The sequence below is a fragment of the Monopterus albus genome, unplaced genomic scaffold (genome assembly GCF_001952655.1).
Source record: "Monopterus albus unplaced genomic scaffold, M_albus_1.0 scaffold312.1, whole genome shotgun sequence".
NCBI classification, from domain to species: Eukaryota; Metazoa; Chordata; class Actinopteri; order Synbranchiformes; family Synbranchidae; genus Monopterus; species Monopterus albus.
This window is the reverse complement of record NW_018128192.1, coordinates 340,739-357,274: the sequence shown is the minus strand read 5'-3', so window position 1 is coordinate 357,274 and position 16,536 is coordinate 340,739. Positions and strand designations below refer to the sequence as shown.

General features: G+C 39.8%; 1 protein-coding gene across 1 annotated transcript in view; it reads left to right on the top strand.

Moving 5' to 3' along the window:
- Positions 1–16,536, top strand: part of LOC109973944 (receptor-type tyrosine-protein phosphatase gamma-like) — a gene marked incomplete at its 5' end in the record, with an annotated part of 164,458 nt that overhangs the window by 131,881 nt on the left and 16,041 nt on the right. Inside the window, 9 exon segments of the mRNA XM_020623850.1 lie at positions 2,547–2,629; positions 2,792–2,926; positions 4,490–4,624; positions 6,745–6,911; positions 7,921–8,056; positions 10,803–10,949; positions 12,311–12,401; positions 13,087–13,163; positions 14,850–14,978. Of these exon segments, the coding sequence (XP_020479506.1) occupies positions 2,547–2,629; positions 2,792–2,926; positions 4,490–4,624; positions 6,745–6,911; positions 7,921–8,056; positions 10,803–10,949; positions 12,311–12,401; positions 13,087–13,163; positions 14,850–14,978 (1,100 nt within the window).

Sequence of the window (16,536 nt, the reverse complement as noted above, 5' to 3'; positions counted from 1 at the left end):
ATATATATATACAGTGGGTACGGAAAGTATTCAGACCCCCTTAAATTTTTCACTCTTTGTTATATTGTAGCCATATGCTAAAATCATTTAAGTTCATTTTTTTTCCTCATTAATGTACACACAGCACCCCATATTGACAGAAAAACACCGTAAAAAACAGTATTTAGTAGAAGCACCCTTTTGGGCTAATACAGCCATGAGTCTTTTTGGGAATGATGCAACAAGTTTTTCACACCTGCATTTGGGGATCCTCTGCCATTCCTCCTTGCAGATCCTCTCCAGTTCTGTCAGGTTGGATGGTAAACGTTGGTGGACAGCCATTTTCAGGTCTCTCCAGAGATGCTCAATGGGGTTTAAGTCAGGGCTCTGGCTGGGCCATTCAAGAACAGTCACAGAGTTGTTGTAAAGCCACTCCTTCGTTATTTTAGCTGTGTGCTTAGGGTCATTGTCTTGTTGGAAGGTGAACCTTCGGCCCAGTCTGAGGTCCTGAGCACTCTGGAGAAGGTTTTCGTCCAGGATATCCCTGTACTTGGCCGCATTCACCCTTCCCTCGATTGCAACCAGTCGTCCTGCCCCTGCAGCTGAAAAACACCCCCATAGCATGATGCTGCCACCACCATGCTGCACTGTTGGGACTGTATTGGACAGGTGAAGAGCAGTGCCTGGTTTTCTCCACACATACCACTTAGAATTAAGGCCAAAAAGTTCTATCTTGGTCTCATCAGACCAGAGAATCTTATTTCTCACCATCTTGGAGTCCTTCAGGTGTTTTTTAGCAAACTCCAGACGGCCAGCTCTAGGAAGGGTTCTGGTTGTCCCAAACGTCTTCCATTTAAGGATTATGGAGGCCACTGTGCTCTTAGGAACCTTCAGTGCAGCAGAAATTTTTTTGTAACCTTGGCCAGATCTGTGCCTTGCCACAATTCTGTCTGTGAGCTCTTCAGGCAGTTCCTTTGACCTCATGATTCTCATTTGCTCTGACATGCAGTGTGAGCTGTAGGGTCTTATATAGACAGGTGTGTGGCTTTCCTAATCACGTCCAATCAGTATAATCAAACACAGCTGGACTCAAATGAAGGTGTAGAACCATCTCAGGGATGATCAGAAGAAATGGACAGCACCTAAGTTAAATATATGAGTGTCACAGCAAAGGGTCTAAATACTACTAAATACATGTGATATTTCAGTTTTTCTTTTTTAATAAATCTGCAATAATGTCAAAAATTCTGTGTTTTTCTGTCAATATGGGGTGCTGTGTGTACATTAATGAGGAAAAAAAATGAACTTAAATGATTTTAGCATATGGCTGCAATATATCAAAGAGTGACAACTTTCAAAATCAAAAAAGGCTGTTGTATTCGGAAGGATGCTTCAAATTAAAGTCTTATTCCTAATCTTAAAAATCACATGCCTGATAGAGAACACACAGACATTTCTATAAACACTGAAGAAGGCAGGGATACTGAAACATCAGATATTTGTGTAGGTGTGTGTGTGTGTTTTTGTTTTTTATTTTAAGAATAAAACAAATTTGAGGCATCTTCCAGAATGCAAAGGTCCTTTTTTGATTTTGTTTGTTGAATCCTTGCTGATGGCCCCTGACTTGTATCTTTAGAAAAGTCTTTTTTTGAATAATAGCATTGCTATATTTCACCGTGTTTCTTCTTGACCTGGTAAATCACACACAGGGTCACTTATTTTGCAACAAATAGTCATTTTCACACTGTAATTTGGCATAGCAGTTTTTTGATTAATTTCAGATTGTTCAGCAAACTTTGTTCAGTTAGCAAAACATTTGGATGGTTCCTATACACCTTCTGTGTATACATCTCTTTCTATTAGTGTTAAAGTTTAAAACTAATAAGACATTTTAAGAACTGAATCAGAATAACAAAACTACTCTGCTGTTTTATGTAAATCTGCTGCTGACTTTTTTTTTTTTTTGCCAGGATATCTGCTGCTGTTGGTCATTTGCAGTACTGTCCATATATACCTCATATGCTATTTGCACCTCATCACCAACGCCCTGGTCATGCTGAACCATCTGACAATCTCCTATTATTGTTTGCACTACTGTCACTGATTGTACACGGTTTGGAGTCACAGCTTATTGGCTGTACCATTTAGATTTCTCCTAATTATGTCAATCCAGTTTCTTATTCTATTTTATTCCATTTTTTATTCTACTTTACTCTATTTTAGCTCCTAAATGTTATGGTACCCAATACCAGGTGGGAGAGAAACAGTTTTTCGATTTTCTGTATGTCCTGCACATATGGTAAATTGACAATAAAATCCTTGAAAACTAATAATGTTTCACATCTCATACAACCATTGGCTATTTGGAAGCAGCTCAGTATTGTATTTATTAATGTGCATGCTTGAAGGCACAGGGCAGGTACCATGCTATTTGTCTGTAAACAGCTTCACAGCCTAGTAATTCATTCATTTACAATAGGTGAATATGCCTTGGCAGGGGGCCGAGGTAACGGCAGCTCTGTGTTAAGGTTAGGTAACTGTGTTACTGCTCTGTGTTCCCTCCTCAGATGACCACAGCAGGGTGAAGCTGAGGCCACTGGCTGGGAAGGACTCCAAACACACTGACTACATCAATGCCAACTATGTGGATGTGAGTACTTCTACTGGGAAAACTCAACTGCTGATCCGTGTGTGTGTGTGTCATCAGACCTTTTCTCAAGTTTTAGTAGAATTACTTTCATACAGTATCATTGCTTTATGCCACATATTAGCAAACTAACTAAAGTCAGTCTCTCCATGGTTCATCCATTAGGGCTATAATAAGCCTAAAGCCTACATAGCAGTCAAAGGATCGCTCAGAGCCACCTTTGAAGACTTTTGGCGCATGGTGTGGGACCAAAATACTGGCACCATTGTTATGATCACCAATTTAGTGGAGAAAGGGCGGGTATGTTCTGACATCTTTATAAATTCATTTTTGGATATTCTAAGATTCTCAAATGTTTTCATAACTTTTTAAACCCAGCTTGCTAAATGCAGTTAGACAGTTACAGTCAAAGACAAGAAAAGTAACAAACCTCTTTTCAGTATTGTTTAGGATAAAATAATGGCCACATGTTATGATATGGACTCAGTAAGAGATGCTTCTCACAGTAATATATTGATTTGTCAAAGTAGGTGTAACAGAAGTCAAAAGTAATAATGGTTAAATGTATTTGAGATTAGCCAAATCCAGGGCCCTCTATGTGTGATGTGTACCAAATGTTCACATGAACACAAACTACAGATGATCAGATTTATAAAAGTTTGTGTATGTGCAGCTAAATACATATTTCCCTTTATAAATCACAATCAGCCTGAGAATATGTGCACTTTGGTGAGTCACATTCCACTCAGTACACTCCCACAGTTAACCATAAATGGTCAACTTAAAACACTTATAAATAATGATAAGTGCATTGTTGCTATGAAGAATGGACGCAGTGATGCAAACAGAACATGCTTTGAAAGGCTGACTGCAGCAGCAGCTATTAATGCAGCAAATGCCAGGAAGTCCTCATACCTGGAGGTGGATGCCTCACATGTTTTGCTGCAGACCATCAGAGTATGGACTGCCTGGTGGAGGCACAGGGACACCGAAGCTAGACACTTGGTACCGGCATCTATATTGACATGTACTGTACATAACTGAAGAAGCCACACTCTCAAAATCTCAAAAACAACAAACATTATATTTAAATCCAGAATCCAACATACAGATGCTTCTCTCATGTTCACAGTTGACGAGTGCAGGTTGTGGAGAGGTGTCAAGTGAGGACAGAAAACCCAGAGTGTGTCTGGCAGCACTGTGCTGTCACCAGTGCGCCTTGACAGCACAGACATGTGCTGAAGAGATTTTGTGCAACCAACTATCTGAATCTGAAAATAAATTAATTGTGGTTTGAAAATTCAGAGGTTTTGTTAGAAATCCACCACTCTGTTCTCCATTTCTATGAAGAAATGTGATGCTTTTGATGCTCATTTCACCAGTTTATGTGGTTGAGATTAAATCAGGATATTACGATTGGGGAGAGGCAAGTCCAACTGCCCACTGTAAGAAAGCGCTATGGGCCTGTAGCATCCTGGTTATCAGTTATCAGTGCTTCTTGCAGCTACCCAAGGGGAATGGGTTGATTGTCCTCTATACAGAAACTGTCTGAATTTGTCCCCTCACCAATTATTGTAAGATTTTGCACTGTTATGGAGAGCATTTTATTTATTTCTCTGGAGGCAGATAATATGCAGTGGCACAGTTCAAGTTTTACATCAGGTCACTGAATTTGTTTCATTTACTCCTTTTTGAATGTGTTTAACCCTTGAGAAAATGCAAAAACAGGGCAGGTATTTGATCTGTTTTATGTAAAAAGTGATAAACTGAGTTTTTTTGGTTCAACACATACTTGTAAAATTCACTGCTTACCCTCAATAATTAGTTGACAGTAATTTAACCTGATTCTTGTGTGTTTTTCAGAGGAAGTGTGACCAGTACTGGCCAACAGAGAACAGTGAAGAGTATGGGAATGTGGTAGTCGCACTTAAAAGTACCATAGTCTATGCTTGCTACACTGTTTGCTGGTTCACACTGAGCAACACTGAAATCAAAAAGGTGAGAACGAGAAGCAAGAAGTGGCACTTCTTGTCAGGACAGGATGTAGTTCAAGTTTCAAAGTATAAAGAAAAGAAAATGAATAAATAAATCTAAATCTGGAGCCAGATCTATAAACACTGCTCATGCACAAAAATTATACGTTTATACTGGCATGTATAAACACCGAATGTGTGGGGTGAATGTGTGCACCTCATGCATACTTCACGCCATGTGTACATATTCCACCTCTCCAGAGTCTCAGTTTCAAACACACTGAAATTTTGCTTCTTCTTTCATTGCCCTGGGTCAGACATTGTTTTTCTATGCAAATAATTAAGGTCAGCTTGTCAGCTCGGATAGGCTCCAGCCTCCTGCAACCCTTTACAGGGCAACTTGTATAGATAATGGATGCCTTTCTGTTTCACAATGGGAATCAATTATAAATGGAAAGGTGTAGCACTCTGTAGTTGAAACAGCTGAAGCATTACATTTTGGTTTTTTATCATTAACACAAAGATGGAAATTAAAAAAACTCAAGTGAAGACCATCATGCCATCATCACTTCAGCTAGCTTTTAGGATCTATATGCCTGTTAATCTTATACTATTTTAACCTGAAACTATAACTTCATAACACTGACCAGATCTTGTCAATCATGAACTAATTCTTCACTTTATTTATTTTTATTAATAAGTTAGTTTTAAAAGGTCATGGGTAAATGTGAAAATCTAGTTCTGTAATATTCTTTGGTCGTCTTGCATGCACAGCTCTTTTAAGATCTACCCACAAATTTTCAATGATGTTTAAATCAGGGGACTGTGATGGCCATTCCAAAACCTTCAGCCTGCGTCTCTTGAGGTATTCCATAGTGGATTTCGAGGTATGTTTAGGATCATTGTCCTGTTGTAGAAGCCATCCTCTTTTCAGCTTCAGCTTTTTTACAGATGGTGTGATGTTTGCTTCCAGAATTTGCTGGTATTTAGTGGAATCCATTCTTCCCTCCACCCGTGCAATGTTTCCTGTGCCACTGGCTGCAACACAACCCCAGAGCATGATAGATCCACCCCCATGCTTAATAGTTGGCAAGGTGTTCTTTTCATGAAATGCTGCTCCTTTTTTTCTCCAAACATGCCTTTGCTGATTGTGTCCAAAGAGTTCTATTTTAACTTCATCAGTCCACAGCACTTGTTTCCAAAACGCATCGGGCTTCTGTAGATGTCCTGTTGCATACTTCAGACGTTGGATTTTATGATGGGGACGCAGATAAGGTTTTCTTCTGCTGACTCTTCCATGAAGGCCTTGTCTGTGCAAGCATCGCTGCACAGTGGAACGGTGCACCACCACTCCTGAGTCTGCTAAATCTTCCTGCAGGTTTTTTGCAGTCAAATGGGGGTTTTGATTTGTCTTTCTGACCAGCATACGAGCAGTTCTGTCCGAGAGTTTTCTTGGTCTTCCAGATCTCATCTTGACCTCCACAGTTCCCCTGATCTGCCATCTCTTAATTACATTTCTTACTGTGGAAACTGCAAGCTGACAACGCTTTGCTATCTTCTTGTAGCCTTCTCCTGCATTGTGGGCGTCAATAACTTTCATTTTCAGGGTCTTACACAGCTGCTTAGAGGAACCCATGGTTGCTGGGTGTCCACAAGTGTGTGCACAAGGTTTGAAGAGTCAAAGTATTTGTACAGCTTTGAAATTGGCATTTACCAATGACAGCTGTTGCTGTGCATCAGATCTAACGAGCTGATTAAGGTCTGATACCTTGTGAGAGACTTTGAGACTCTGGAACTCTTAGGGTGCCCAAACTTTTGCACCATGCCATAATAATGTTTTTATTTTTTATTTTTGTTCAATTTATGGCATAAGAAGTAACTATGCATCACTGTTTGCAGAAAATATTGTGCATTTTTTCCATTTCCAAGAGAAACTGTGTTAACATCTGTTCAAATAAAAAATCACCAAAATCTGTTATTTATCAAGGGGTGCCTAAACTTTTGCATAAGACTGTATGTTAGAGGTTAGGGAGATAATGTAAATTTGCTTTTCTTGATGCCTCAAAACGATCAAGTCTTCCTAATCTTCTCCAACGTCAGAGACCTCTCACCCTTGTCACCTTTCTCTCATTTCTTCCACCCAAGGGAAACCCTAAGGCACGGGCCCGCAATGAACAGACAGTGCTCCAGTATCATTACACCCAGTGGCCAGACATGGGCGCCCCAGAGTACATACTACCTGTCCTCACCTTTGTTCGCAGGTCCTCCACCGCCCATATGCCTGGTATGGGACCCATGCTTGTTTGCTGCAGGTAATGTCTCTGTACCGCTTTCACTTAAAACCCTTCAACATTCTGTTTTCCATCCATTTTTCACCCTGATTAATTAGACTCTGTTGTCATTGTACATATTTTTTACACACATTTTACAACCTTTTAGAATAGCCAGGGATCACTTCTGGCCAGGTAGTGAATAATGAGTGTGGGGTATGTGATAACCAATCTCTGTGTATAGCGAGAGCAGAACATTATGGTCATTCAGTGTCTGCTGTATTTCATTTTGTGCACTTTTGTGAATTTAATTCATACCAAGAGCTAAAGGTTTATTTAAGGTCTTTTTTTAAGAATGGCAACAGTCTCATCCTTTGTTTGTGAAGAAATTCTTTTTAATTGGTTTTTGGTTTGTAGGATTTTTAGGCATAGATATTCAAATCAATTTGCAACTGTTAATATCTGTACCACTTTAGGTTTTTTTACACTTAATAGCTGCTTTTACTACAGCTGTATATCTACACAGCATCAGTGAACCTGCAGTCACAGTTGCCAGTTTGTACTTAAACTTGCATTTAGTGAGTGTAAAAAACACATTTTTATCAGAAAATGATTGTTTTCCTATTTACGTAAATACAAACACATAGACCCCAAAAGTTAAAAGTACTGTACAATATGGTTGTTTCCACCCACAAGAAACAACAATGTAAAATATAAGGCATTGTAGTATTATGCTCACCAAATCACACACAGGACAAAGCTGCTGCTGCTGCAAGAATCTTGGGGGTAGCAATAAATGAAAAGGTCATTATGGGGTGCTCATACAGTATGACCCAGGTCTTTGGGGCACTGTCCATGTAATTGCAGCATCACTGGTTCAGGTCTGACTACATCATTTCCTGTCAGCTGTCTGCTATCATGTCCCTAAAGGCAAAAAATGCCAAAAATCTGTTTTAAAAAGCCTTTCACATTCAGTCAAATGTATGAACGATTTTACTTGTGTTTTCCTTTAGAGTGTTGTCCTGCTCCTCAGTGTTACTGTGTTTTTCAGTGCTGGAGTGGGCCGGACTGGGACATATATTGTCATCGACAGCATGCTGCAGCAAATCGAGGACAAGAGCACAGTTAATGTACTTGGCTTCCTCAAACACATACGCACCCAACGCAACTACCTAGTCCAGACTGAGGTTTGTAACTGTGTGTGAAACACATGTTTTGGAGATGCTGCTGGATTTAGCATAAACATTTTTTTCTACTAGTTGATACCCCAACTACTATCTTACAGTTAAAGGTTTATATGGCTTCTGGGTCATATTGCAACTCTGATATAGTACTTTGGTCAACATGCTGTTGTTTTTAATAAAGTGCTATATAAATAAATTTCATTTGATTTGATATTATCCAAGTCTTGGTGACACTACAGATCAGGTGATGGAGTCAACACAACCCAACCGTTTTGCTGAGGAATTACAGTGGGGTACATAAGTATTTGATACACTGCCAATTTTTCAAGTTTTCCCACTTATAGAGAATGGACAGATCTGTAATTTTCATCATAGGTACACCTCAACTGTGAGAGACAGAATCTACAAAAAAATTTCAGTAAATCACATTGTTAGATTTTAAAATAATTTATTTCCATTTTATTGCATGAAGAATGTATTTCTGATCACCTACCAACCAGCAAGAATTCTGGCTCTCACAGACCTGTTAGTTTGTCTTTAACCTCTAGAGTCCTGAGCTTTGGAAACCCAAGCTGTGCGGTCCTCATATGAGGACGCAGGGACTCTAGAGGTTAAGAAGCCCTCCTATCCTCCACTCATTGCCTGTATTAATTGCACCTGTTTGAACTCATTACCTGTATAAAAGACACCTGTCCACACACTCAATATATCAGACTCCAACTTCTCCACTATGGGTAAGACCAAAGAGCTGTCTAGGGACAAAATTGTAGACCTGCACAAGGCTGGGATGGGCTACAGGGCAATAGGCAAACAGCCTGGCGAGAAGGCAACAACTGTTGGCGCAATTATTAGAAAATGGAAGAAACTCAAGATGACAGGCCCGTCTGACGTTTGCCAAAGACCATCTGGATGATCCAGAGGAGGCTTGGGAGAAGGTCATGTGGTCAGATGAGACCAAAATAGAACTTTTTGGTATAAACTCCACTCGCCGTGTTTGGAGGAAGAAGAAGGATGAGTACAATCCCAAGAACACCATCCCAACCGTGAAGCATGGGGGTGGAAACATCATGCTTTGGGGGTGCTTTTCTGCAAAGGGGACAGGACGACTGCACCGTATTGAGGAGAGGATGGATGGGGCCATGTATTGCGAGATTTTGGGCAACAACCTCCTTCCCTCAGTAAGAGAATTGAAGATGGGTTGTGACTGGGTCTTCCAGCATGACAATGACCCCAAACACACAGCCAGGGCAACTAAGGAGTGGCTCTGTAAGAAGCATTTCAAGGTCCTGGAGTGGCCTAGCCAGTCTCCAGACTTGAACCCAATAGAAAATCTATGGAGGGAGCTGAAACTCTGTGTTGCCCAGCGACAGCCCCAAAACCTGAAAGCTCTGGAGAAGACCTATATGGAGGAGTGGGCCAAAATCCCTGCTGCAGTGTGTGCGAACCTGGTCAAGAACTGCAGGAAACATCTGACCTCTGTAATTGTAAACAAAGGTTTCGGTACCAAATATTAAGTTCTATTTTTCTATTGTATCAAATACTTATTTCATGCAATAAAATGGAAATAAATTATTTAAAAATCTAACTGATTTTCTGGAATTTTTTTGTAGATTCTGTTTCTCACAGTTGAGATGTACCTACGATGAAAATTACAGATCTGTCCATTCTTAGTAAGTGGGAAAACTTGAAAAATTGGTAGTGTATCAAATACTTACAGTATTTGCCCCACTGTATATATTGTCATGGCCAAAAACACTGGCACCACAAAATTTTTGTCAGATAATGCACCGCTTCACCCAGAAAATGGTTGCAGTCACATTCTTTGGTATACTCATGTTTATTTATTTTGTTTGCATTGGAACAACACAAAAAAGCTGAGTAAAAAAAGTCAAATCTGATTTTGCTCTTCTTTCTTTTCTCCATGCTCAGTGTGGTCCACATGACCCAAAGATTGAATCAACTTTTCTCCATTTTAACTGGTTTCCAGTGTGATTTCATTATTGCCAGCACCTGTTGGTTACTACAGGTGAGTTTCATTACAAATTAAAGGAGCATCACAAGCTGGAAATACAATGATGTCTGATGATATTGAAAAGGTGTCAATTCATTTCCAGTCCATTTTTGCAGTTCTGTGTGGAATGGATCACATTTGGCTTTTTCCTTTGTTTTTTTGTGTTATTCCAATGCAATAAAAAAAAAAAAACATGAGAATACCAAAGAATTTGTGACTGCAACAATTTTCTGGGAGAAGTGGTGTGTTATCTGACATGAAATGTCTGGTCATGAAATGTGATCTGAGCTTCACCAAAGTCAAAAATATAAACACAAACACAATATTCCTTAGCTGATAAAACACAAACAGTCATGATCTTCCATGTCTTTGTATGTTTAATGGGTGTGTTCAATAAAGTAATGGTGGAAAAAGTCATGGTAACAGTGTTTTAACAACTGGCTGAACTATCTTTGGCAGCAATAACCTCAAGCCAGTGCTTCCTGTAGCTGTGGATCAGACCTGCACAACATTCAGGAGGAATTTTGGACCATTCTTCCTGACAGAGCTGCTTCAGCTCACTGTCTCCTATGCTGTATAATATGGTTCATGTCTTAAGACAAACCCCATCTTATTGCAAAATTGCAGTTTATTTGTGGTTTAGGCCTGCCAAAAACAAAATCATATGTATTTGTCCATACAATGAACTGCTATATAAGCTGGTAAATACCATCCTGTCTCATCTTTTGGCTGATTTAGGAGCAGTACATTTTTTTCCACGATGTTTTGATGGAAGCCATTTTGGGGAAGGAGACAGTAGTGGTGGCCAGTCAGCTTCACAGCTACTTCAACAGCATCACAACACCAGGACACAGAGGTCGAACACATCTGGAGAAACAGTTCAAGGTGAAGGTGACATGCAGTGCATACACTACACCAACCATGCAGTGCACTCAGCTACAACAATGAAACCACTGGCAACTGAACTGAATAGCACTGCTTAGCTTGTTACAAGCATAAGGATCTGAACAACTTTGCCAAAAACCAAAGTGTGAGGGCTAGGTGACTGGATCAGAGTCTTGTGGGGTGTTACCAGTATGCAGTCATCAGTACCTATTCCAAGTGGTCCAAGGAAGGATAACTTTTTAATTATTCATACCCCAGTCAGAGCGTTGTGTTCCTCTGAGCATTTGTGTCTGGTTGTCCCGCGGGCAAGGTACAAAAAGTGGGGTTATTGTTCTTTTGCCGTATATGCCCCCAAGCTCTGAAATACCCTGCCTCCTGATCTTTGGTCTATAACTGAGTTAATTGTTTTTAAGTCTAAGTTAAAGTAACATCTATTCCGACTGACAATTTATAGCAGTGGCGCTAAACAGGTGCCTACAGGTTTTCAGATTTTATATTCTGTAATCTTATTCTGTTTGTACCTTGACTCATTTTCATTGTACAGGAGTTTTATAGTTGCTTACAGACCATGGTTTTAAATGTGTGTAATTTGAACTTTTCCTTTTTGTTAGTTTACGTGTCTTAACATGTTCTGCTTTTATTTTTATATGTTTTGTTGTGAAGCACTTTGAGCACCCTTGGGTGTTGTAAAGTGTTATATAAACAAAAAAATCATCATTATTATTATTATTATTATTATTAACTGATGAACCAGCAACAGGGTCATGGGTGCTCAAGGCTCAGTGATGCGTGTGGGGAGTAAAGGCTAGGCTGTCTGGTCCAATAGCAGAGCTACTGTAGCACAAGTTGCTGATAAACCTAATGCTGGTTCTGATAGAAAGGTGTCAGAACAGGAGCCACTTTCATAAAGACATTGTTGAAATGATTTTTCTTATTGTGGTAGAGACTAATAGCTCCCCACCCCGCCCCACCCCGACCCCGTTCCCAGTCTTTGAGTTAACATACAGTACATAGGCTAAACATGCACAGATCTTGTTGATTTTTGTTTCCCTATTAAGTAATGTTTGTGTAGGTGTAGTTAGGTTAAACATCATAGAAATGACTGTTGAGGATTAACGCTAAATTTGGGTAAGGAGAAACATACATTACAATTTGTGACAACACTGGACACATCGCACTGCAGAACAACCAGAGATAAAACTACTTCTTTTGATTACATGAAGGTTACAAATAGCATATTCTCCTAAATCTAAAAATATATATGACACATAATGTAGCTTTCTATTTGTAATTAGTTAGAATGCCATTTGAATGCTTGAAAAAGTAGAACACTCTCCCTTCTTTCTTCTGGTGTGTTTCAGCTGGTAACACAGTGTAATGCCAGATTCATGGAATGCTTCAGTGCTCAGGAGTGCAACAAAGAGAATAATCAAAATTCCTCCATGGTGCCATGTAAGTGTTGCATTCATGTAAAAACTTAAATTTGCAATGGAACCGCCTGCAGCAGTAATAAGCCAAACAACAACAAAAACCTCCCAGTAAATAGCAGCTGCAATTACAAACCATTCACATTCAGTGAATATGTTGCCTTTGAGTTTATAGCATCTGCGTTGTGGAAGAATAGCGCACAGAAAATCACTAAGCAACATAAGCACGCACATTCAGAACAGATTATTTTTGTATTGTTCTGCACTGAACAATGATTTTTTTTTATTGTACTTGTGGATGAAAGTGTATAAGTTGTGGAAGATCAACACAAAGCATCTGTTACTGACTGAAGTAACACAGCACTCCAACCAACAATTCTTCTTTTACCAAAATTTTCAAGATCTGCCATTTTCTATAATTTGTCCTGTGTTTGCAGCTTCAGTTTACGAATATCATTTTCATTCCAGCCAACAAGAACTCCTTAGCTAAATCCTAATATGAATTACTCTATGGTTTATAGGCGGTCTGGTGTCAGTAACATCATTCAGCTCTTTGTCATTATCTACCAAGAACAATCAATGCTCAACCAGTAACAGCAAAAGGATGAATGAATACCCACAGAGTAGCATTTAAATGTGATTGATTTGTTCTAATAACCTGGTAAATAGTTACTCTCTTTCTCTCCCCACCCCCACTCCTGTGTGAGCAGCAGAGCGAGCAAGAACCGGCCTAGCTCCTTTGTTCTGCATCAAAGGCACGGACTACATTAACGCCTCTTACATCATGGTCAGCACTTTACTGCTTTTGTCAATCACTGATTTTTCTATTCTTTGCTTGATGCTTTTAATCAGAGCATATTCAGTTAACATCACTGATTGTGTGTTTAAACATACACTTCTCAATTTTGTTATAGTAATGCCCAAATCCCCAAATGTTCAACCAGCTCAGTATTGTTGTTTTGACTTAACTCAACTCATAGTTGTTTCAGAACATCAACAACAGAAAAGTGAGAGTAATTAGGAGATTTAGGCTTGTCATAGAAAAATCAAAAACTGTACCTTTCATGGGACAGCAATGTACTTGCAAAAGACAAACTGAAAAAAGAATGGTCAAAATAAGCAGCAGGGTCAAAAAGCTCAGAATTTTAGTTGATAGTACGGGTCATGATTTGCAGACTTCCTGCTTACACTAATTCAATATGCATCTTGTTATAGTTTGAGGCTGTTGAATTGGGAGCTAGGAACCTTAGTTAGCCATCTTGGGACGGGAACATGTTTGGGGGACACTGTTTCCGAGGGCTTCTGAGCTGTCTGTTTGTCACACGAGTGTTCACGGTGTACCGTTGTGCAGTTACTCAGTAAAGAGTTGAAACACACAAGCGTGCTGGAGTTTGTACCACCTCAAGATATAACACATCTATTTTTCAGAAAGAAGACCTAAAGACCCACATCAATAAAACAAAAAATGAAACCCAAACTCCCCAAAAAATGAATACAATTTGTACCCAACTCTAGTTCTGTGTCAGGTAGTAACCATATGAAAACCTTTACTCTATGGCCCAGGTTGTAAGCTTTAAATAAAACATCTCAAGTCTGAAGCTTGAGCTGTGATAGCCTAATGGTGTGATTTTCCTCAACACATTGGCCATGCTGCACGGCAGCTGTGATATCAACACAAAGCCAGAACCGTTTATACCTGTGCTTGAGGCACTTGACTCTCTGCAGTCTTCTCCTAAACAAATGATGTTGCTCCTGAAATAAGCATAATTTACACCGCTGGAATTGCAGTAGAACAAGAACTCCACAGGGAATATGTTCTGTAGCTAACTAGCCGACTAGCTAGCCAGCATATATGGAATGTACAGAACAGAAATGAAGCTGAATGAATGTTTGTGTGGTAGACAGTGTGTTTCAGCTTTCTACCTAGCCAGCACACCAAGCCATAGATGTCTGCATAGGGCTGTATTGAATATCTGGAAAGACCTGCTCACATTCATACTTTGCACCTATCCATGTGTGTTCATAGACATGGACGACATGCGTGCATGTGTTCCTAGTCATACTTCAAATCAAGGGTCTGTCTTCTGTTGAACTGCGTTTCCAAGCATTGTGGCACATGCACAGTTGGAGCTTTTGTTGTATGGACCGCCCATGCAGACACAAACTTTTGGCTTGTACATGGACATTTGCACAGAGTCCACATGGACCCTCATGAACCAAGGAAAATGATGAAAATTATGCCACTTGACCTTAGTGGACATGTGGACCTGCAAAGCATGAATAGCCTTTTAGTCCTCTAAATCCTAAATATGAAGATGAATCTCTGAAGATGAGCTCATGATTTATTCAGTAGTGTAAACACAATGTCTTTACACTGCTTTATGTCCAACCTACATGCAAATCCATGTGGTGATAATGTGGTTTAATTCTCCCACTGTCCTACTGTTTTTTTTTTTCTTTTCTTTTTGAACAGGGCTACTACCGCAGTAATGAGTTCATCATCACCCAGCATCCTCTGCTCCACACCACAAAAGACTTTTGGAGAATGATCTGGGACCACAATGTGCAAATTATTGTTATGCTGCCTACCAACCATGGACTGGTAGGAAACACACGCAGATATTTGTACAGCTATCTTTATAAGGACACTCAGTTACATAATGCCTTCTCTGGCTCCTAAGCTTAACAGGTACTAACCTAGACTCAAACCATAAAACTAAATCCTAGCCCTCTTTAAAACGGCACTACCTTTCCTACAGCATGTCCACTTGCACAGTTTTTCATGCTGCTATCAGGTAGGTTGTTCCAGCATCATAAAGAACCTCATAATCAGAATCAGCTTTATTGGCCAGGTGTGATGGACACATGAGGAATTTGACTCTGGTACATTGGCTCTCAATGTGCAAACAGTAAACCAGATATAAGGCTATGTAATATAACAAAATAGTAGTATTAACATCAACAAACAGTGCAAACAAAAAAGCTGTATAAACAGATGGTAAACAATGCAGACAACAAAGGAATGTTAATTGATATGAGATAATTAGGGATCAAACAGAGTACTTAAGAACTAGAGACCAGTACGAGTCTGTATAATCTATACAATGTATATATACACAGGTATTGCACTGAGGGTTATTGTCCAGTCATGCTGTCGTCAGTTAAGTATTCATCAGGGTGACAGCCTGGGAGAAGAAACTGTCCCTGTGCCTGGTTGTCTTAGTGCACAGTGACCTGTAATGCCGTCCAGAGGGGAGGAGTTCAAACAGATTATGTCCAGGGTGTGAAGGGTTTGCAGTGATCCTCTCCGCCCTCCTTTTGACCCGTGAGGTGTACAGGTCCTCCATGGAGGGCAGGCTCACACCAGTGACCTTTTCTGCAGTCCTGACTGCAAAATAGTCAGTATTAACATCAACAACCGGGGCAAACAATGCAGAAAAAGCAGTATATATAGACAGTAAACAATGCAGACAACAAAGGAATATTCATTGAAATGAGATAACTAGGGATAAAAGTACTTAAAACAGAGTATTAGAGACCTGTACAACTCTGTATAATCTGTACAATATATATTTACAGGTATTGCACTGAGGGTTATTGTCCAGTCATACTGTCGTGGGTTAAGTGTTCATCAGAGTGACAGCCTGGGGAAAGAAACTGTCCCTGTGCCTAGTTGTCTTAGTGCACAGTGACCTGTAATGCCATCCAGAGGGGAGGAGTTCAGATTGTATCTGGGGTGTGAGGGGTCAGCAGTGATCCTCTCCACCCTCCTTTTGACCCTTGAGGTGTACAGGTCCTCCATGGAGGGCAGGCTCACACCAATGATGGGAGGTGGTGTGGCTTTGTACATAGATAAAAACTTTTTGTTATGAGAAAGTCGAGAAAATGTCAAGGGCGGTAGATAATTTACTAGATTGTGTGACTGTTGAACTACTTTTGGAAAGAAAGAAGAATGTTGTAATAAGCTGTATCTACAGAGCACCTGGAGCCAGCATAGAAAAATGTAATGACTGGATGGAGGAGAACTACTCAACAATAAGTCATAAATTAATGTTCATATGTGGTGACTTCAATATAGATTTGTTAAATCCTAACAAGCACTCAGGAACTGAGGAGTTTATTAACACATTATATAGATGCAGTTTATACCCAAAAATTAC